Source organism: Corvus hawaiiensis, chromosome 8 (assembly GCF_020740725.1).
Source record: "Corvus hawaiiensis isolate bCorHaw1 chromosome 8, bCorHaw1.pri.cur, whole genome shotgun sequence".
Taxonomy (NCBI): Eukaryota; Metazoa; Chordata; class Aves; order Passeriformes; family Corvidae; genus Corvus; species Corvus hawaiiensis.
In genome coordinates, this window is record NC_063220.1 from 33,849,110 (window position 1) to 33,870,766 (window position 21,657).

Consider the following 21,657-nt stretch of genomic DNA (forward strand, 5'->3'; position numbering starts at 1 on the left):
TCCATCCATTGTTTGCACCCTTAAAAAAAAAAAAAATTCCCTCACAGAAGCTGCTCTGTCAAAAAGCCTCATTCACTTTTATTGATATCTGTCCTTCTCTCCTCATCCCCACAACAGGAGGGGGAAGGAGAGGAGCTGGCTCCAGCCTGGATGTGGTCCTGTTCCCAAGGCACAAGCCATGAGCTCTGCATGTGAACCAACCATTCAAGGCACTTGGTTTTAAACTATTTTTAAAGGAAATTAACTGGTGGTTCACTCACACCTTTGTCTGAGAAGGGTCAGAGAAGAAAAAGAGCAGCAGGGAACTGGGAAATTGAAGTATTTAGACTTCCCACAGTGGAAAGTCCATGTTTGGTAAACTTTGAGAATAAATACAAAAGGTGGGAGGGAGGGAAGCATCAGCACTGAGCATCATGGAGTCATAAAGGGGGGAATCCCACAAGATTCATTTAATATTTTATGGCAGAGCTGTAAATGCACAAGATGCCCCATCACCTCAGTAAAGCACTCAATGTAGTGCCTTACAAATCCTGAATTTTCCCAAAGATCAGGGCAATTCTTCGGAGCACTGGGAAGATGGTACAAAACAGACAGGACCATTTCCAATTCAAGCACAGCAGGAATATTTATTTCATTCTTGAGCACTGCCAACTGGAAATCAGACTGTGATCTTCATCAATACCCACACACCTCCCAGGAGGCCGGGGAAAGGGAATTCTGGAAAAAACCTAAATATCAGGCGCAGCCTTACTCCTCGGAGCTGCCTCCAGTGACTACTGACAACTATTCGTAGAGGGGTGTGAGAAGGCAGAATGAACTGGAAAAGCAAAGAAAAATACAAATCTGGGGTCAGCAGAAATATCCCAGCATCACCTGGGGGCTTTTAAAACTGGCCTGGAAAAGCTGTTAGCAAACCAACCCTGGCATAGCCCCAGCAGCACTGGCTGGAGGAGACCCAAACCCCAATTTTGGCAGCTCTGGGAGAGGAGGGTGCTCCCCACCTCTGAAGGCAAAATCCATTCCCTCTGCATGGCCAAAGACTTCCATGAGCACTGCTCCACATCCATGCCTGTCTCCAAACAACCTGAACACTTGGTACACTCTCCCCACTGACTCCTCAAGGAAAGCCTGGCTAATGCAGCCTTGATTAACATATCTGACACAAAGTTTAAACCCTAAATCCATAGAATATCCTTTTCTAATTAACTTTTGAAATCAGAAACAGCCCAGAAAGAACAAGGAGTATTTCCTGTGTTCCTTCCTGCCTTCTACCCAACTCCCTCCAAAATGTTCATTTTTTAACTAGCTCTTAGATCAAAGGAAGCCCTGTCACAGGTCCCAGTGTGCAGGGAAACAACATCCAGCCTCCCTGGCAAGTTAGAGCCAAACGTGGGAGAAGGATTTGTACCACAGAAAACACAGCAATCCTACAAGTTTCGTGAAAATACTGGCTACGTTAAGGAAAACTCAGAGTTCCTCCTTAGGAATATATGCAACACTTTTTTTTTTTTTTTTTTAAAGGCATGGTTGACAGCTGTCCCATCCGCATGGAATTATTATAGAATGGAAAGACCTTGTTCCATCTCCCTGCCATGGGCAGGGACACCTTCCACTATCCCAGGCTGCTCCAAGCCCCATCCAACCTGGCCATGGACATTTCCAGGAATCCAGGGGCAGCCACAGCTTCTCTGGGCACCCTGTGCCAGGGCCTGCCCACCTTCTCAGGGAAAAATATCATAGTATCATATAAACTGAGCCACAGTGTGCCATCAAGGCAGACAAGATGCTGCCATCCCGCCCATAAAAGGGGGCCCAGAGAAGGTGGAAGCCAGAGTGTTACAGTGTCCAGAGACTACCAACCAGCTCTGCTGACGGAAACCAAATCCTGGCTCCAGGGATTAATTTCTACTTAGTGGATGCAATAAACCAACAGGAGTTCCACTGAGATCCTTGAGATGGGGGTGAGCTCTCCTCAGCTTGGGAAAACAGGGGTACACACCCACTGCCATCTCCCCCATCAGTACAGAAAGCAGGAGGGCAGAGACCAGAAGATGCAGCTGACCCACAGCCCTTGAGTTCAGTGCTTCTCTTTGGCCTTATCTCACTTTCTAGAAAGGCACCAGGGCAAACAGGAGAAGAGCAGAACCCCAGAAATCTATTTAATGAGGTGCTTTGCTACTTGGTGTAAATAAATTATTTATGAGTAAGGTGACACATGCAGTATTTTGCATTTTAGCCAGGCTAGGTAACACAGCTTTGTGTTAATTAGAAAAGAGAAGCTGTTCTGCAATTAATATGAGGTCGGAGATAAAGCTCATTGGGTTGCAATGCCCATGGAGCAGGTCTCCCAGGACTGCAGGACACCTGTGGGGTGAAGACACCCCCAGAACTGTAAGGCAGGGACATTAGCAATGCTAATGGAGAAGTCATGGGATGCTCTGAGTTTCTAGGGACTTTTAAAGGCCTTCTAGTCCAAACCTCCTGCCATGGGCAGGGACATCTTCAGCTAGACCAGGTTGCTCAGAGCCTTGTCCAACCTGACCTAGGAATAAAGCACTGAAACAAGGTGCCCTGGCCCTGCTAAAAGTCCCACTGCTGAACTGCTTCCTCTACCAGCAGCCCTGTCAAGCTGAGGAGCTGATCAATATGAATGGGGGAAAGAGGGGAAAAAAAGCCAACAACAAAACAAACCCGTCAGCAAATTACACTTGCACAAGTGAAGGGATTCATTCACGTCTTGTTTGAAATTCATCTGCGCCTCACAAAAGCTGAAACATCCCCGAGGCTCTCAGTCTCACAGGGAATACAAACCCTTTCGTGCTACAGCTTTTGCCTGTGGCCCAGCTGCTCTACTCTCTGAATGGTTCAGGGGAACAAAAATATAGCCATCCTCAGCCCAAATATCAGAGGGTGCTTTGCTCCAAAACAGGATTTGGTACAGGCATCCAAGTCCCAAAGCCACAGGAAATGGTACCAGCGGTCAGGTTTTTGCCTGCAGATCTCAGATCCATGAGTGAACTGGCCTTGGACTGTCACCATAACTCTCTGAGGTTTCAAAACATGTGCTGGGTGATGAATTCTGCCTCGTTATAATGAAGACACAGTGAATCCCTTCCTGATTTACCTCTCCAGAGTTGAGTTAGCACCTCCTGATCTCCAAGATACAGCTGCAGTAAAAGCAGGACTTGAACAAGAGAGCAGGAATTAGAAACCCAAGGCAGACAGTTTTGGAAAGGTTACATTTCCTGCTTCTCTTCCTCCTTGGATCATAGAGTTGTGGTAGGGTTTGGGTTGGAAGGGACCTTAAAGGCCACTTCATTCCAACCTCCCTGACATGGGCAAGGAGGCCTTCCACTATCTCAAGTTGCTCCAAGCCCCATCCAGCTTGGCCTTGGACACTTCCAGAGATCCAGGGGCATCCAAAATGAAAGCAAACAAAACTTTTAAGAGAACCAAGAGAAACAACCAGAGACTTAGAAGTCTCTCCTCAAAGGTGACGGCCTGAGAAATACACACAGCCCATCAACCCAACTCCTCCAGGCACAACCCAGCTCCTCAGGGCTGGCAACGACTGTCACAACTCAGACAGAGCATTTCCTCCCCTGCCTCCCTCTTTGTCCCTCTGAAATGCCAAAGAGGAGGTGGGGGGAGACTTGGCAGGTGGTGCCTGGATATGTGAGGCAGGAGCTTATCTGCGTCCCCACCACGGCACCGCAGTAAATTGCTTGTTGATAAATGAGGCTATTTAGGAGCCGGTGGTGCCAGCACTGAGGTTATTAATGATGCCGACGTGGAGAGACATTTAAGAGTGGCCCCACGTCCCATTGTCCCCTCGCCTGTGAGTAATGGGGCACTTCTGCCACAGGGCTTCACAACCAGCTTGGGCTGTTTAGCAACAGAAACAAAACAAGGCCTAGGGAAACGGATGGAGAGCGCTGGACTGATGACTCCAGTGTGCTGACAAAGCCAAGCTCCTCAGAGAGAAGTTGGGCAAAACTCCAGTCTTTAGATGGAATTAAACTGAACCCGGCGACCAAGGCTCTTCTACTCATCCCTATGTGCTCTCACCAGCCACACACAGAACCTTGTTCTCTCAATCTATGGTCCTGTGCAGCAAGCCCACCCCAAAACCAGGGAAAAGCCAAATCACAACAGCCTCAACTGGAAGCAGCAGCGGTCCAGCTGTACTTGGCAACACATGGCACACCCTGGAGCACTGCGAGGGTGATATTTGCTGAAGCCTGGGAGGCTTTCACAGGGCCATTGCCTCACTTTGGACATCACAGATGTTTAAACATGGTCACGAGGACAATGAGTGAGAAATAAAGAGGCTGTTTATTGCAAGAGGAAACCTTGGAACAGAGCTCCACAGTGGCTGCTGGGAGAGCGAGGCAGAGCGTGCAAGCACACAGCTGTAAACTTGTTTCTGAGTTAATATACCCACGAGTGTTTTTCTTTTCCTATGAAAGCATACTCTTCTGCAAACAAACATCTGGAGAGCTCTGTTACAGCTGGACCATTATCCCCAGTGACTGGAGCATTCAATTAATTTAGCCTTTCTCATTTGCGAGTTATCTGCAAATAGACTTGGGTTTGCAGGAATTTATTTGTTATTTGAATATATTCAGTGAATGGTTTATTAAAAGCATATTTCAGGCAAAGGATTTCTCGCTAATTGCTCCTACAACTGTTGCTCTGAGTGCTGGCAACTGGCAGCTCACCCCACATAAATGGTCACTGTGGTCAGGTGGGAATGCCTTTGCATGTTGATGGAATGTAATCTACCTCTGGAAAGAGCTTTCCAAGGGTTTGTGGAAACACCTGCACAAAAACATATCCTCATGCAAAGGCATAGCATCCAGCCTGCCTCAATTTCCTGAAAAAGCACAGAAGAGCTTCTCCTGAAGCTATCACAAAGAGAACAAGAGCGGGGTTGAACACCAGAATTGATTGACTTTAGGCAAAAAAACACCAAAAGCATCTCTCAGTCACTTCCACAGCACCTTGCAAGAATCCACGGGGCTCCTGATTCAGGATCCCCCCTGCCCAGGTGCCCTTTGTCTCAGAACTCCAGGAAACACTTGCTGCAGGAGATTCATCACAGCCGCATGAGAGAACAGGGTGAGAAGGGAAGCAGTGAAGGGCTATTTCCAAGACTGATGTAATCCCTTGGGCATGCAATGAGCCCAGGCTCCCCCTTGACAGTGTACTACAAACTGTAGCTTATACAGTACCTGTGACATGTCTGAAACCACAAATCCTCCTGCAGGAGCAGTTCTAGTCTTCTACTAGACAGGACAAGGGGAAATGACTTTAAACTGCCAGAGGGCAGGGTTAGATGAGATATTGGGAAGAAGTTCTTCCCTAGGAGGGTGGAGAGGCCCTGGCACAGGGTGCCCAGAGCAGCTCTGGCTGCCCCTGGATCCCTGGGAAGTGTCCAAGGCCAGGAGAGATGGGGCTGGAAGCAGCCTGGGATAGTGGAAGTTGTCCCTGCCCATGGCAAGGGGTTGGAATGAGATGGTCTAACCCAAACCATTCCAGGATTCTATGATTCTCCTGGCCAAGGTGACCAGTGAGAGCCTGGCTTCTCTTTCTGCAGGCTGGGTCAGAGCTGCAAGGGGTGGCTGAGCCTACACACCCCTCATCCAGTGTCCAGATCAGCCAGCGCTCAAAAGAACCTCCCCCAGTCACATGTAAAACCAAATAACATTTTCAAATCCAAACTGAACACAAAACTTCATGCTAAATCCCAGCTGCTGGATTGTTTGAAAGCAAAAAGAAAGCAATCACTGAGGTTTCACAGACTGTTCTAAAAGTGGAAATTTATGAAGAGAAAAGTGATCCAATAAGTCACAGTTTTAGGCTTTTTTCTTTCAATTGCTCAGAGTGAACACTTTGAAAGCTTCTCTTTCCCCTGAAGCCCTGATTGAGGGAGAAATGGGGATTGACCACCAAATTCAGCATCTCCCTGCTACCTGTACACATCAGAGACTCCTGTTACCCAACAGCTGTCCCATACATTCATTTTTCCAGCCTCTTGGGACCAGCAGCCTCCACCTTCCATGCAAACCCAGCCTCTTGCACATTCGCAAGAGCTGAACCCTTCCTGTGCTATTTGACCATTTCTTGGACAAAGAAAACCCACCCTACTCTTTCCACTGATTTCCAGACTGAATCCACATCAGCCACTTGGCCCCTTGGCTCTGCTGAAGGACCTTATGGGTCTCCATAAGTGAGTCTTGGTGCATCACAGCAGAGATGAGCAATCCCACAGCCCTGGGGACACTGTCCCAGAGGCTGGCAATCCCCACAGCATGAGACACATCTAAAAACCTCAAAGAAAACTCCCAAATGAACTCAATCCACCAATCCAACCACACCACAGGCACTCCCTTGCAGTGTTCCTTTGTGAGCAGTGAGCTGCCATCAGCAAGAAATGCACCTCTTTTCCCCCTTCCCATTAAAAGAGAGCCATTCTTTTTTGGCTGTCCTTTATTCTAGCCCTTGTCCTTGGCAGGATGCAGACATGCTGGCCTAGGTAACTCCCATAAATTCCTCAAATTTGAGCTGAGATTATATCTGTGGTTATTAAAGAGTGATAATAAACCTTATCAATCAAGATTGAATGCAAAAGGAATAAGGGAAGGATTTTCCTAAGACTGAAAGTGCAAGAAATTCGTAACTAACTTAATACCTGTACCAATAACAGATCCTCATGATGAATCTACTTTAAAATCAGTTTGACTCTTTCCACAAGAAAAAAAGAGAAGAAAAGAGAGACCCTGGGGGTCTCAGCCCTGGCCCTGCATCTCTTCATCCCAGATAATTCTCATGCAAAACTCCTGCTTCTCTTTCAACTCCACCTCTTGCCCACAACATAATCCCAGGCTCCTCAGGTTTTGGGATGCCTGTGTGTGCCCTCAGATGAGGATGTTGCCCCATCTGTCCCTCGTGTCCCCTCACAGATATGTCCACGGGCTCCCTGCAGCCTCCCTTCTGCCGTGCCTCCCAAATGACTGATGAGCCTGCATGTTGTTTTTGAACAGCTCACGTGCCAGGCAGGATGACAGACCTTGGGAACCTGGGCATTAATCTGGAGATTTATAGTCAAATCCGTCATGCTTGGGGAAGCTTTTTCCCCCCAAGAACCCTGCCTGAAGGTCTCTTTCCCTGGGCAATAAGCTCCAAGAAACTTTCTCAGCCACCTTGGCCCCCCGCAAAGGGAGAGCAGGGGAGAGGGACAGCCACCAGGTAATGTGCCCAGCCTCAGGGCACAAATTTCTTCAGTATATTATATATATTATCTATGTTTATATATTCTCCTCTCCCCACTGAGGCTGATGACATTCACAGGAGGAGCTGGTGAAGAACAAGAAGTCCAGATTTTAAGGGTGCAGTGAGTCTTGGAGCAGGCAGAGGGAAAACACCTTCTGGGAGCTGCCGTGGGCTGGGTGGCAATTTCAGGCCAAGAGCTAAAAAAAAAAGGCAAATAAACCTGCCCAAGTCAGGATTGGCTGGGCAGCTGGATAACAAAACTGGAGGCAAAGCTCACTGTGCAAATGGATGGGAGCCAGGACTACCAGCAGTTCTGACCTGAAGCTCCCCGGACGCCCCAAAAGGATACTCTGGCTGAGACAGTTTCCAAGAGAGGCTCTTCTCTGCACATCACTTTCCTGTGGGAGTTTCCCAGGACACGCCTAAAAGCCAAACCCCTTTCTCAAGGCCCCAGACACCCCAAACAGGAGGGCGTCTGTTACGTAAGATGCCTTGGGCAAGGCAAGAGCTCTTGTGTTCTCCTACAACGTGTCAGGATGGGCTGGTGGTGCACGTGCTGCTTGCGGCTTTGCTGGCAGAACAGATCAATTCCGACAAGGAAGACTCCTGAGGTTTACAGTCAGGGCAGTGCAAATAAAACCAATGAATCACCTATTCAGTCAATTTTAGCTATCCCTAACAATGAGCTGTCTGACAGCAGACCACAAATTTCTCTAGTGTATTCTCATTTAAAGCAGTAATCCCTGTGGATAATTCTTAGACTCTGGCTTGTTTAGAAAGCACAGATTATAAAGATGTTTCAGAGGAATACAATGTTCACCCTTTCTTCCCTTGTCTGAGCCGTCAGATCAAGTTTACAAGCCAAAGAGGGATAATTCCAAATCAGAAATTCGCTTTCTGTTAGCACTGCTGGCAACATCCGTGGAATGCTCCTGCCTGCGACCTGTGTGGGAAGCTGACCCGCACAGCACCCAAGATATCTTCTTACAAAAATTCACTCCCCACAAATGTTTGCAACACTTGTCCAGCTTGTCACAGAATCAAAGACAAGAGAAAGACTCCCTAGAGCAAGTCACAAGACTATGGATGGTGACAGACTCACTGCTTCACTGATGCTTTCCAGGCTGGCTCGTGAGGATAAAAGGTATGGAAGGGAACAGGGATAAAACACACAATAAAGGCTTTTGAAATTCAAGAGTTTCAAGAGCAAACACTCCACTACACCTTTCCCTTCAGGACAATAGGCATCCTTTTCTTTCCCAAAGATTCCCCTTGCACATCCTTCCAAGCTCTTTTTCCACCTGCTGCACAGTACATCTCCCCATCCAGCTCCTTCCCTGCCTTCCCATAGCATTCCCGTGTTCCAAGGAAGGCAGCAGAAGACCACACACACATTCCCACATCCCTGCAGACAGAAGCCACCCAGGTGACAAACACATGTTGGGCCAGGAACAAAGGGGGAGCAGAGAGGAGGCAGATTTGCAGGCTCTGATCCCAGGCACTTGACCCCCTCCTCTCCCGCGTTATGGATGAGGTAAATTAGCTGTGACACCCATTAGGTGCAGCTCCTAATTAGTGAAAATTAATATTGGTTTTGATAGAAGTGTGGGCTGAAGCTCTCCCATGCAAAGGCATTATTGACCTTGTGTCCTGTTTAATATCAAGTTGCACCACAGAAACTACTTTTCGTGGAGTCAACAGACTGCAGCCAACTCCCCCCCTCCCTCCTCCAGCTCCCTTTCCCTTCCCTATCAGCTCCAAGGGACAGATCCAGCCCCTGTCAGAGCACCCTCAGCCCCATGGGTACCTACACCCATCCCTGGCAGCACCCCAGAATCCCAAGCCCCATCTGACTGATGCCCCCCATCCCATTCCAACACCCATTGTCCCAAGAAACTCCAGACTCACCAGAGGAATTGCTTGCCACCACCTCTACTCACAGGTAAAAAGGAAAAATAAAGGGGAATAGCTGCAATGCAATGGCAGAGACCATTTAATACGAAACAAAATAGGAGCAGCATTCCTTGACCTCTGAGATCCCCGCCCTTGGAGCCTGGAAATACCACAGTGGCAAAGTAACAGACACCAGTAAAAACAAAAGGAAAACATTTGCTACCAAAGTTATGCCTAAAAACCCCACCACAGTGCATTATTCACACATTAATAACAATAAAGATGTCAGACTGTCAGATTAGAAGTTAATCTCACTCAGAGCACAATTAAGGATGCCATTATCCAACCACCTGGGGCCACTTGCACAAGGCAGGGGGTTTCATGGAAAACAGGGATGAGCCCATGCCTGGTGGAGCAGCTGGCCCAGCCCCACCTTGTCACTGCCCTCCAGCCAGGGCAGCATCTGACGCTGCATCTTGTTCAAAAGAGGCTGCATGCAGATCCATGACAGAGAAACTGCTTTTAAAGAGCACTCCTCCACTCCTGGGAGCAACACCCCAATGAAAACTGTCCCTCTGCCCGCCTGGGTAATACCAGTGGATACAGGATGCAGGATACACAAAGAGCAAACCCAGACCACCTACAGTATTTGCTGATCCTGGGGTGAACTTCTGCTTCTGGGGGCTGGAGGGGGGAATATCACCACTGGAAAACAGCTTCTCCAACAGATTCCAGTTGATTTTACAGTGGGATGCTCATCAAGTACAGCAATTTTGGTTTTTGAAATGAACTAACCAGCAAAATAAAAAATACACCTTCAACTTACAACCTGGAATGCAAAAATCAAGCTCCTGGTTTAAAATCCATGGAGGCAGCAGCCTCCCCTCTCTCCTAGGGGACACCTTTTCCACCTATATCTGCCAGAAACTGACTGTGGATCATCCCAGCACCAGTGAAACTCATTCTCCTGCCAGTGCTGTGTGAACTTTGAGGATGCTGCCCATTTTTACGGCTCTGTGAGACCATCCTGTTGCAGTGTGATCAAACCAGCTTGGATTTTTTTTCCCCCCCAATACAGAGCCTTAATTTCTGTTTCCCCCACCCCACCAAAGCAGGTGGGCAATGACTTCTGGCTGATGCTCTCTGCAAGCCCTCACTCCCCACTCTGCACCTGATGGGAGTGCAAACAATTTTTTCCAAGACAAAGAGCAACTTGCAAATCCAGGGAGATTATTTTTCCCCACCCTTTATGCCCCTTGGAAAGCTGCTGGGAGAGATGAGGAGGCAGGACGATGCTTTCTGTGTGGTCCCCTCACCTCTTGCCTCACCATCCCACTACACATCAGTGCTCCTTTGCAGAGAAATGCTGTTTTATCCAGCAGGATGTGTTTAATTTGATGCTGCTGCCGTACGGGAAAAGGTGCATTTCCAGAGTCAGGGTTTTCTGCAGTGCTGTTACTTATTTTACAGTCCTCTGCCGCATCTTGTTCCTTCCCCTCTATTTCCCAAAATCATTAGTAACAACCATTAATCTCTGCCTGGGAGGATGCTCCGCGCTTCTCTCCATACCCCAAATTGTTCGTCTCCCTTGGACTTTCTATATTTCAAAATCTTTTTCCCCCTCTTATTTTCAAATTAACTGCTTGAAACCAAAATAGCAGAGCAAGTAAAGCCACCACATCACTGTTTATGAAAGGATATTACGTTCCATGACACCAGCTCTCACCTCAAAGCTAATAATCAATTAGAAAGGAAAAAGAAACAGGTTTCTCTGTATTCAGGTACCAAATCACCCTCCTAATTGCTCACAGGCAGTAAGACAACCTCCGTGATACAATACCAGAGCCTCGACAGAGCAGGCACCTGACAAAGCCATGCAGATGAATGGAATAAAATTGAGTTACTAACCATTAAATGTCAAGTGTTTGAAATCTTTCCCCCTCGTGTACCCAGCAATATTAATAAATCTTTAAGAGAGGGAGCACACAGAGCTTTTTCACTGCTCTGACCAGCGCTACAAATGGAACAGATGTTTTCATGGAGTTGTCCAACAACGCTTTCTTCCCCCCCCCCAAGTGGTTACAGTTAATTTAAAAGGCATCAATGTACCCGAGCAGTTTGACAGGAGGAACCTATTTATTAACTCCCCCTGCCAATCAAGCACATTAAGCCATTCAAAGGCAGGAGGGTGCATCAGCACACGCCAGCAATAAATCAGTTTAAAAGCTAGAAGACCGGGAGGGGATGGAGTCATGCAACAACACTGAGGTGACCCACGCTCCCCAAAACCATGGAACACATGATAAAACAAGCTTCCCAAGAGGTGGCCCTGCCACCCAGGCAATCAACACAGCACACCATGTACCAACAGCCCGGCCCCACACAGAGGATGCTCACCGGGACAGCGGCAGGCTCCTGCCCAGGCGCTTCCCAACAGCAGGAGCTGCATTCCTCAGTCTCAGCACCATGGCATGTATCTACATTGCCAGAAGGGCTCTCTTCTGCCTGCCTATTCCCATACTGGAATGCGGCAGCTTTCCATAATGGGGACTCAACTAAGTAAATTCTTCACGTTTTAATTGCTCGGATGACTTTGATGAGCGTAAAAAGAAGCTGGACCTTTCTGAACTCTTTGTTGTTTGTGGTTTTTTTTTTCCCTTGGCGTTTTTTCGGCTTGTTTTACACCAGTAAGCAACAACCACCAGCTGGTGGTGGTGGTGGCATATAGTCTGAATTCTTTTTTCTTAAAGGACTTCCACAGTGCCCAATTATAGAAAGTTTTAACTGAAAGGGTAATTTTTTTACTAGTCTGGAAATTCTGTAGAAAGAGACATTTCTCTATAGAAGATGGTATTATGGAATGATTTGGGTTGAAAGGGATCTTGAAGACTGTCTTGTTCCACCCCCTGCCATGGGCAGGGACACCTTCCACTATCCCAGGTTGCTCCAAGCCCTGTCCAACCTGGCCTTGAACACTTCCAGGGATGGGGCAGATCCAGACTGCAGAGATCTCAGATGTGCCACCGTTAGAAGTAGGGGGTAAAGGAGTTAGGGTTTTTTCCTTCTTTTTTAAGCTTACACAACCCAAATACATCAAGTTTCTGATCTGGCCAAACACACAAGCATGTTCATCACTGTTTGCAACCAGAGTATTTTTTTTCTGGTAGTGAAATCACAGCTCACCCTTCTCCACCAAAAATAAAATTATGAGTGTATGTAAATGCAAGTATTTCTCTCCAGTACAGGGAAATACCCTTGGCTCATAATATTCCCTTAGAACATGAATACCTCCACAAAGGTGTGTGTGTATATATATGTATGTGTGTATATATATATATGTCTCTTAACTTGAATATATACACACATATCCATACATGTGTACTTTTCCCCTCCTGTGTTTTTTTCTTTTTAAGCCTGACTTGCGTTATTATCTCTGCTCTATATCAGTTTTGTCACCCATGTTAATGCCTCCAAATCAGCCTGGCAGGCCCAATTTGACTGAGCTGGGATGGTGTTGACATCCAAGCCTGGGCATTCCAGAGTAACGAGGAACAGGGCATATCCAGCAAGAAGCCAGCCTGCAAATGAAGCTCCTACAGACAGCACTGTACAGATAATTAATGCTGCTAAAGCCATCCCAGACATTAAAAAAATCACCCCAGACCTCATTACCGAACTCACACATCTATCTCCCTCTCTCTGGAAAGGGCTTGGCCCCCATGCCAGGGCTCAAAAGGTGGCAAGATCAAACCTTCAGATGGTTTGATGAGGCGCTTGCCAGGAGCAAGGTTACCCTGGCATGTTAATGAGTCCATATTGCAAATATACTTTCCTCTTTCTCCTTCTTCCCCTTCTTAAACATAAGCACTAATGTTACTGCCTATTAGCAAAGCAGATACGAAAGTTTAAGTGATTGATGAAGTGATTAATTTAATGACGCAGAGTTAAGGGTTTGGGTGGGAGTGGGGCTTTTTCTTTAACCTTAAGTTTCCTGATGTTGGGAATAACTAATTTTCTAGCCTTAAGTTTTCATTATAGATGCTGTACTTTCTGCAGCTCAACAAGTAATTTCATCAATGGGCCTTCAAATGACAGAAAAAGGGCTTGAGTTGGGAGAGCTGAGATCTCCTTTTTAAGCTCTCCTCAAATATTGCTGTTCATTAGGGTTGTCAGCACACTCAGAAACAAGGCTGCTCCTCTGAAGAGCACTCAAGAACCCTGAGAATTCAGTTTTAGGCAGTAAACAGCCATTGGGTGATAGATAAACACTGAAGAGGAAGGTGAGGTGGCCACAGCCTCCCCTTGTGAAGGAGAATCTCAGCAATGGCCAGAACGAAGCTTGTAAGGCAGGTTCAAAAACATGCAATCTCTGTCACAGCCAGAGTCTGTCACAGCATATTCCTCTGGAATTACCCTTCCTAAAAGGCCAAATCAATTCTGCCTGCTGCACATACACACCCCATGGGTGTTTGCTTCCTGGGCAGCCCACCCAGCAAGCAAACCAAGGAGTTTAAGATCTTCCAGTACTTACCAAGTCACCTTATTTCTGTCAGATAAACAACAAAAGCAGCTTTGTGGGGTTTTTTATCATTATGAACCCCATGCTCCCATGTCAGTGCTAACACACATAGTCCCCAAGTTCTGTAACCAGCCACAGACCAAGTGCCACCATGCACTTGCCCACTTGTTTTACTCTGTTTGCCCTCCCAGCTGGGGATTTTTTTATATGCAGCAGCCTGGTTCCACCATCAGCTAAAGCTTATCAGAGGCAACAGCACAGCAGGGATGGGCAGCCTCTCTTGGCCTCTCACAGAATGCTTTGGGTGGGAAGGGACCCTTGAAAAGATCTCATTCCAACCCGCTGCTACAGGCAGGGACACCTTGCACTACACCAGGCTGCTCCAAGCCCTAGCCAACCTGGCCTTGGACATTTGCAGGGATGGTGCAGCCACAGCTTCTCTGGGTACCTTGTGCCAGGGCTCACCACTCTCCCAGGGAACAATTCCTTCCCAATATCCCATCTAACCCTGCCCTCTGGCAGTGCGAAGCCATTCCCCCTTGTCTTGCCCCCCCACCCCTTGTCCAAAGTCCCTCTGCAGCTCTCCTGGAGCCCCTTTAGGCCCTGGAGGGGGCTCTGAGCTCTCCCTGAAGCCTTCTCTTCTCCAGGTGAACACCCCCAGCTCTGCCAGCCTGGCTCCAGAGCAGAGGGGTTCCAGTCCTTGGAGCATCTCCATGGCCTCCTCTGGACTCACTCCAGCAGGTCTGTGTCCTTCCTGTGCTGTTCTGGAGAATCTTCCCACTAAGAGCTCAGCCCTGGCTGTGAAGAGGACAGTGACTCCTGGCTGAAGCTGGTGAAGCTGGATGGAGGCTTATCCAACCAAACAGCAAATTTGGACAGAGCATCTCTAAAGAGAAGGGGGTGTCTTTGATTAGACCAAACACAGGCACAGAGGCCCCATTCCACGGATTCAACCAGGCGTGAAGAGGGCACAGTCACTGCTTTAACACATATTTCATGGAGGCTTTTCCAAGCTCTCCATCCACTCTATTACCACTGCCACCGCCTTTTCCAAAAGCACTTCCCAATTTACCAAACTTTGCTAAAAGCCAGCCTGCCTCGCATCATTCACAGAGGCTCCCGGTGTTCCCCCTGCTGCCCTGCTCCTAGGGCTCTCAAACTTTAAAGCCATCCTGAGCCCCACCTCCTTGTTAACCAATTAGCACCTCATTAACAGTGTGCCTCCAGGGTACTTTCTGGTCTTGCCACTGTGATTTGTAACCCCGTGGTGCACCGAGATTAATTCATCGTTTTCTCTGTAGCTTTAACTCCTTAGTTTGAGTAAGAGGGACAAAGAGCAGTACATCCCCCCTCTCCGTCAACAGCAGCACGCTCCTGCAAGTGAGGGGGCAGACCCGGAGACACCAAAGGGAAAAGGGTCTGGTGGCTGTGCTGTGCTCAGATGACCACAGTCCTCCATCCAAAGCTGTCCCCATCAGATGCGCCCTCCCCGCCCCCAAGCCTCGTGCATGGATATCTGAGCTCTGAAACGATTTAATCAGTCCAGAAGGATGCAGGGATCAGAGGGCCAGCGCTGGTTTTGTTTTTTTCCTTCCAGTGATGCATTTGGAGGAGCCCGGGCACCGCAGTGGCCGGCACATGCTGACAGCTGTGGGATCAAACAGGTTTAGCCCGTGTTCAATCCCACACTGACAACCGTATCTTCAGCAGCAGCTTGAGTGGCCCAGCACCCCCAGGGACCTTTCCTGGGTGCCAAAGCATCTCCCTATCCAGGACCAGAGCACAGCAGCAAAAAGCTGTGTTGGAAGAGATCATTGCCTTGGAAAGGACAGATACAGAGTGTGGAGGATGGAAGTCTTCCCTGCCTGGAGAAAAAAAGCCCTCTGGCCTGGTCCTTGTCTAGGACGGAGAATTAAATCAAATCATCCACAAATATTAGAGGGATGTGCTGCCCTAGCTCCACATGAGGATCCTGCAGAACACCCTGCCCGTGAAATACCATGTTCCTCTTTAGTTTTCTTGCGAAATAATTCTGTGTCTCAGCAGGCACGAGGTGTCACACACCAACCTAAACCCTTTAATCGTCACCAGCCAGCAAAGTACACCCACACCTCAGTGGCACTCCACTATCCCTGGCTCCTCTTAGGCTGCAGCAGCCTCAGGGGCACAACTGTGAGAGCCACAACTCCATGGGCAGTGCCTGCTACAGCCCATTCTGAAGTAGATGTTATAAAGAGCAAGGTTTAGCTCTGCCTATTCAAATTTAGTGAAGAAATATCCATGGTCACAGCATTTGCCAGCTCAGCAAAAGCTGCACAGAGCAAAAAGAGGGCAGAGCAACCTGTGAAATTCCCTGTCAGCTATCCATCCATCAATCCATCCATCCACCTAGCTCTCTGGGCACGGTGGACCCCGGGATGGAGAGCACAGCCTGTGCCTCCTGGGAGAGCCATGGAGCAGGAGGGAAGGAAAAGGGGGCTTTGAGCAGCAAACACAGCCCGGGTCACTGGACATGGCGCTGAGCGGGCACTGCCTGGGGCTGTCACTCTGCAGTGCTCCTGACCCTGGGACTTGCTGACTTGGGGGTTCTCCTTGGCCCCACGCTGTCCCAGGTTAATACGTGGGAGGAGGTGCTGAGGCAGCTGAATTTGGGGGACCCAGGGCTGAGCATCTCACCAGTCACAGGAAGCATCCCGGTGAGCTGGTGGGGTGGAGAGCCGAGAGCCTCAGCTGTAGACGTTCCTACCCAGGAATAAGTATGGGAACCAAACAGCCGGCAGCCCTGGCAGAAGTCCTGAGGGAGCCCAGCCTCCCCACCTGCCAGCTGTCCCAGGTGCTGTCACCAGCTTGAGCAGCACCTCCTCACACTCGCATTGCCCAGGGAATGGTCATCCCAGCAGGTTTCCCTGCGCCATGCACTGCTCACCTGAGCAGGCTCTGCAGGGGACACCAGTCCTTCACAAAATGGTTTGCATCGCAAGAGACCTTAAAGATCATCTTGTTACAACCCCCTGCCAGGCACCTCCCACCAGACCAAGGGCTCACAGCCCCATCCAACCTGGCCTAAGATCCAGACTTAATCCCTCTCCTGGTTTTAAGCAAGGCAGGAGTTACCAAGGTCTGATAGGCAGGAGGGGACACATTGATCCCCACCCGGGTGACCGTGCTCCCTGACACAACATGGCCTGAGGGCAAGGCCAAGTGCATGTTATCACCTCAAGTGCAGTGGTTGAAGTGTTTCCCACTCTTTTAAGACAACATTATTCCAGTGACGCTAAAATGTTATTGCTAGGATGAAGGGGAAGTGGAATTACACTCGTCTGAATGGCCTCTTTTGTCATGCATTTTGCAAGGCATTGAGGCATGAAAGCTTTCAGAGAAACCTGGGTGAATCCAAGCTAGGTGGTTATAAGGCTACTTACAGACCTGACATGATGGATCATCTTCATTTTCCCATTCCTGTCCTGCTCACAGCAAATCCATTTGCTGGGCAATTAGACTCCAGTCATTACATTATGCTAAGAAGACGTTCCTTTGGCAGCAGCAGGGACCCCGACCAAGAGGAGCCAGGAATGCTGCCTGCCCATTCCCACCTGCTGACACATCCAGGGCTGCAGTCACCCCAGTGGCATCAATGCCACCCTCCCAGCTCACATCATGCCTTGCCAGGGTCCTCCAGCAACTCACCTGGTGTCCATAGCATCCCTTATCCACAGCCCTCCAAAAGGTCTGGGATTAAGCAAAATGGCCCTTGGAATAATTTTGCTTAAGACAAACAGCAGCAGGATAAAGATGGACAGTCCCTCTCCTGCACACTCTTCTCCCAAGGGGTGTTATCCAGCCAGTACTCCCATTTTCCAAGTAAAACACAGGGTGATACAGCTGCTGGCAGCTGGCACAGGCTCTCCTGGGGACCTGTCTTGCCCATGCCACCAACAGCCCAACCAACACCATCCTCCCTCCTCATCCTGCTCTCCAAGTATCCCCCCCCTCTCCTACAATTCCCTTCCCAGAACCTTCCTGGAGTTCCCATCTCTGACTCCCTCTGCATGTGTGTGTGTGTTTCCATTACTTCTGGGTGAAGTAACTGACTACAGGGTCAGTCCACCTGAAAATTGCTCTCCCCAGACCTAAATGAAACAGATGGGCATTGATGATGTTTTGGGAGAAATTAATCAGCCTGGACCAGCGGCAGTGCCAGCAGCTCCCTCAGCCCAATCTCACCTAATGAGTTCCAAGCTCTCTGTCTTAATAGCTCCTGACAAAACTAATTTACTCTTGTAAGTGATTAGAGGGGGAATGATCTCTTAATTGTTGCTTAAGATCCCTTTTGACATGGCAGGCAGCAGGCAGGGAACGGCTGGGTTTGGAGGGAAGGGATGTCATGGGAATGGGCACTCAGACCTCAAAAAGGGACACTTTTTTTTCCAGGAAACAGGTGCCACACACTGTTCTGCTCCTCACACTCAGGATCTCGGAAAGGTGTTTCCAGATGCTGCTTTTTTTTAAAGTTAGTAAACCTGAACTCAGAAAACACCTGCCAAAAGCAGGAAACACAGAAACAACTGTGTGTGTCAACACTTCCCAGGCTGACATTTCCCTCCGGTGCATCTGGAAACAAAATCCCACCGTGCCAATATTCTTAAGAGTCAATTATACATAGACACAGTGTAATACAAAGTTAAAAAAAAAAAAAAAGAAATTCAACTGCGAAAGTAATTCCAAGAACAACTTGACTCATATAATGTCTCACTAGAAAGCAGGCTGTAGGAAATCTTCCCCTATTTTCAGGCAAAATAGAAGTTCAGTCCAATTCCCATAAGGTATTTCAAGCTCAAGTGCTTGGAGAGCAAGGTGCTCTGTGAGGAAGCATTTCCATTAAGCTGTTCCCAAGCAGCTCTCACTCCTGCTCCCTTCCCAGGGCTTCTCCTGAGGATGCGTCTCTGTGCAGAGCTCAGCTACCACACAGGAGCCTCCACCATCCATCCAAACCAAGACTCCACATCCTGCCTGCTTGCTCAGACACCACCCTAAATCCCACAGGGGCTGCAAATGCGTGACCAAGGGGACCCAGGAAGGGACAGAAGGCTCAGCTGGAAGCACTGGTTGAGTCCTGGAGGAGACCTCTCCAGACTCTTCCAACCCTTGACAGCTCTGCTAATGATGTGGGTGCAGCAAGAGCCCTTTCTTAAGGAAGGTGCTGCTTGGGCTGCACGGCTGGAGGTGGGAGAAGGGATCTCCACAGGCTCCACCCCAGCCTCCCAATCGATTCCTCCCGCATTAAAAGCCAGTCACGAGCCCTGATTGAAGACCACAAGTTTAATGGACTGAGAGCCTGGGAAGGCGCCAAGAATGACCAGGTCGATTTCTGCATTTACTAAAAACTGATCCCCAGCTAAATAAAGAAAGAAAAGCTCCATCTGTCAGTCAAAAGAAAAGCGTTCCTTTTCCGTACTTTTCCATAGTGTGGTGGCAGCTGCTGCCCACAGGCCCATCCCACTTACCCACAGGTGTGTCCTCGTTGATCAGCAGGTAGGTGTCAAAGAAGTAGTTGATGAAGTATGGCAGGCGATTGCCTTGACCTGGGAAGAGGACAAAAACAAGGAGTTATTTCCCTGGCACGGGCCAGCACGGCTGGGAAAGGCTCAGGAATGCTCACAGGGCACTGGGTTCATGCTGGCAAGGGGTAACCCCCAAGATGAGAGCTAGCAGAAGGACAGAAAGCAGCATGAGGTCCCCCATAAAAGCTGGCAGGGGAGCCACTTCCCTCTACCAATCTTTCTGGATTTGATATTTTCCAAAAGGCTTAGGGGAAGAGGGAAGCCAACAGCACAGGGACCAGGAGCATCAATTATTGGTTTAGCCCATGACTAATACCTTCGCTTTGTTCCCATGGCTGAGAGCCTTTCGCCTTGTCAGCCACCCCAGCAAACCCCCGTGCTCCTTCCTTCTCCCATCACCCGGCTGCCTTTCCCTCTAATTGCCTCCTTTCACCTTTAATAACCAGGCTCACTCCTTTCCACTCCCGTTTTTACGGCGCTGGAAGCTCGTGAGCCTGCCCCTGGCCCGCAGCCTCATTAGGGGACAGCGTCAAGTGCAGAGCACGTAGGAGAGTGACAAAGGCAGCCTGAGCCAGGGAAAGAGTCAACCAGGAAAGACCTACTGTACCAGGGCTGCAGGGAAAGAGGTGGCGGGAGAGGCACATAATGATTTCCCAAGAAGGTTTGGCAGAGCGTGTTCAGCATCCCACCTCGAGAAACAGGAACCAGACCAAGCTTCAGAATCCTCTTTGCCTGCCCAAGCACCCAAAGGAGAGAGATGCTCCTGAGACCTTTCAAACGCAGGTCTCAGGTGTGCATCCCAACAAACCTGCTCCTGGGGACATGGGCACAGGATGGGAGAGCAGCTCCCCCAGGGCTACCTCCATGACAAGATGGGGATTTTTCAGCGCTGCCCTCTTTCCTGAGGCACCAGGTTGGTTAGACACCCTGAGAAATGGGAAAGCACTGGAGGCAGCACTGTTGCAAAGGCACATTTAAATCCCAACCTCTGGAGTTAAGTACCTGGAAAGAAAATAAAAAGGAACCTGACAAAGGGGGTTATTTGAGGGCTAGGAGCATCTCCAGAGGCTTGGCAGCACACTTGTCACTGCCTGCCACGCTGGGGCCAGCAGGCTCTGGGAGGGGCAAATGAGGCTAGAACACCCCAAGCAGCCCTTAGCACACAAGACTCACTTCTGCAAAACCTTTCTGTTGCAAAATACATTTCTTAATATCATCAGCATGCTAAAAATAAGTTGCACTGTCCAAATCCAGCTGCAGCAGGTGCTGGGAGGCTTTCAAACCACCCAGCACACAGGATCTGTGTGTTCAGGGAGGAGGGAGACCAGCACCTGAGAGCTTGGAATTGCTGAGGGAGGGTCTAAAGGCAGGACACTGCTTTGAGCTGCAAATCCCAGGATAAACGCTGGCATTTCCTTCTGAGAGATTGCCACAACCACCCAGTTATACCCTGGGATGCACCTTCCCTGTAACCCTCAACACAAGAAGGGGTCCCCCCAGCACAGGAGGGACATGGACCTGCTGGATAGAGTCCAGAGGAGGCCATGGAGACACTAAGAGAATTGGAGCCCCTCTGTTCTGAAGCCAGGCTGAGAAAGCTGGGGGCGTTCAGCCTGGAGAAGAGAAGGTTCCAGGGCTCACCTCCTGCAGCAGTAGCCAGGCAGGAGCAGGGAGACTCCACTGCCATGCCAGAGCTAAACCATCCTCTTCCAAACACTCCAAGCCCACTCAGGCTCCACTTGTCCATTATATCCCAGCTCATTGCTTCACCAGGAGCTTTACAAACCTTCTGGGAAGAGTTGCTCCGTCACCTGCAGTGCCCAGGGTGTGTGGGAGGGCATCCATGCACTTATGGCTATGGCAGGCACAGGAGCTGTGCCAGCACTTGCTTATCACGGAGATGACAACCCAAGCCCTGGGCAGGGCTTAGGAGAGAAGGGCTGGAACGCTGCTGAGCTGCAAAACCTCCAAATCTCCATTTCCATGTGCTGCCTGTCCAAGGCTTTGCAGTTTCTCACTGCAATGAGGGAGCAAGTCCCCAGCTGGGCAGGCAAATCCCGCCATCCCACCTCCAATGGGATACCCTGGCAAGTGACCTCTCGGGGGGAGGAGGGGAGGGGGGGAGGTAAAGGACTTGCTAGATTGTCTTTTTTCCTTATTTTTCCCCTTCCCAGAGGAGCACCAGGGCAGTGCTCCCAGTGAGGCTCTCCTTGATCCAACACGACACCAGAGGGAGATTGACTGCGCCTGTCACTCACAGCTAATGTCATCCACTGACTGCTTAATCAGGCTGCCAATCTGGGCAAGCCATCTCGAGGTTTCAGGAGGGGGGAAAAAAGGGGGAAAAAAAGCCTTTATTCCAAAGGGCACAGTGCTATCAAATAGACACACACTGGCTATTGTTTATCA

The 21,657-nt window shown here is 49.2% G+C and overlaps 1 protein-coding gene across 12 annotated transcripts in view; it reads right to left on the reverse strand.

The window, feature by feature from the left end:
- CDH23 (cadherin related 23) overlaps positions 1–21,657 on the reverse strand; it is a 182,306-nt gene that overhangs the window by 149,853 nt on the left and 10,796 nt on the right. For all 12 annotated transcript variants that reach the window (XM_048310984.1, XM_048310985.1, XM_048310987.1 and 9 more), the window contains exon 3: positions 19,192–19,269. In XM_048310984.1, the coding sequence (XP_048166941.1) occupies positions 19,192–19,269 (78 nt within the window). The remainder of the gene's footprint in view (positions 1–19,191; positions 19,270–21,657) is intronic.